At 50.8% G+C, this 1,329-nt stretch overlaps 1 protein-coding gene across 1 annotated transcript; it reads left to right on the plus strand.

Moving 5' to 3' along the window:
- Positions 1–483: 483 nt before the first annotated feature.
- LOC136489558 (BTB/POZ and MATH domain-containing protein 4-like) lies at positions 484–1,077 on the plus strand. Its single transcript, XM_066486154.1, has one exon. The coding sequence runs from the start codon at positions 484–486 to the stop codon at positions 1,075–1,077; it is 594 nt and encodes a 197-aa protein (XP_066342251.1).
- The last annotated feature ends 252 nt before the right edge of the window (positions 1,078–1,329 follow it).

Genomic DNA, 1,329 nt, shown 5'->3' on the forward strand with positions numbered 1-1,329 from the left:
ATTTTATATTAGTCTTCAAAATATAAATAAAACAATAAAAATAAGATTATACACATTAGAGTTCAGGCCCAAAACCGGCCCAGCAGCCAACACTGAAGCGTCGGCGCGAGGTTGCAGGAAGTTATTGGCGCGCGCGTTGCCGGCGCGTTGTTACGGTCCGATGATCGGACCCTAACACGCCCCGGGTATTTCCTCTGGTTGTAAAGCAGACATGTATTTATTTGTCAGTTTTTTTTAGAAACATGTATTTATTTGTTATTGGTTTTTTTGAGAGAAATTTATTTGTTATTAGTACAACTGTAGAGTGAAGATACACGCATTCTCGACATCCTGGGCCCATCTGTTGGCATCTCGGGTGGCCCCGGCCTCCAGCATAGAGTTTCCCAAGGACACGGGAAAAGACAACCGAGACATTGAACCGACGCCCTCTGCAGCTGTGCAGCAAAACCCTAGCGTCATATCTCTCTACGTGAGTCGACGGCGATGGCGGCGTCGACGGTGCCAGAAGGAAGGAAGACGACGTCGAGTTGCACCCCAGAGATTGAGCAATGCTCCCACGTGTTTGAGATCCACGGGTACAAACTCCACGAGGGCCTTGGCGTCGCCAGAGCCCTCTGCTCGGCTGCCTCCGCCATCGGCGGCTACGAGTGGACCATCTCCTACTACTCCGACGGGTACTGGGGGCAAGAATCGAGTGGGTATGCCTCCGTATTCGTCGACTTCAGGAGCAACAAAGCCTGCCCTAAAGGGGCTAAGGTGAGGGCTTTCGTCCGCTTCGGTGTCGTCGACCCGGCCACCGGCGCGTGCGAGTACATCACCCGCGGCTTCCACATTAAGCACACCGTGCTGGACCCTACTATTGCAAGCCATTCCTGGGGCTTTGGAAAGTTCATCAAGAAGCTGCATGTTGTGTACCCGAAGTACCTCACGTTCGATGATCGCCTCACCATCGTGTGCAACGTTAGTGTTGTGGTGGGCGATCGGGTGTCGGGACCGGAGACGACAGCATGCGAGAATGAGATCATCAGCTGCTTTATCAGCTGGGTAACATATGTCTTTGAAGAGCCAGTAAACTGACTCTTTATTCTATCGAGGTACTCGGTGACCGTGTCACACTCTGGGATTGAGCCCACAATTGCAGGGTCAATCATGTTCTTTATCACAGCCAAACATTTCTTGTTGGCAATGACACACTTCCTATGCTCAAGGGCATAGGACATCTTTTGGGATTCAAAATCCCTCTCTTTAGTTACCTAATCGGCATCATTCTCTTTTGTCTTCCTCACCGGTGCCACAAATTCAGTGGAACACGGTGAGGTGACTATCCAG

This window comes from Miscanthus floridulus, chromosome 10 (assembly GCF_019320115.1).
Source record: "Miscanthus floridulus cultivar M001 chromosome 10, ASM1932011v1, whole genome shotgun sequence".
In the NCBI taxonomy this organism is placed as follows: Eukaryota; Viridiplantae; Streptophyta; class Magnoliopsida; order Poales; family Poaceae; genus Miscanthus; species Miscanthus floridulus.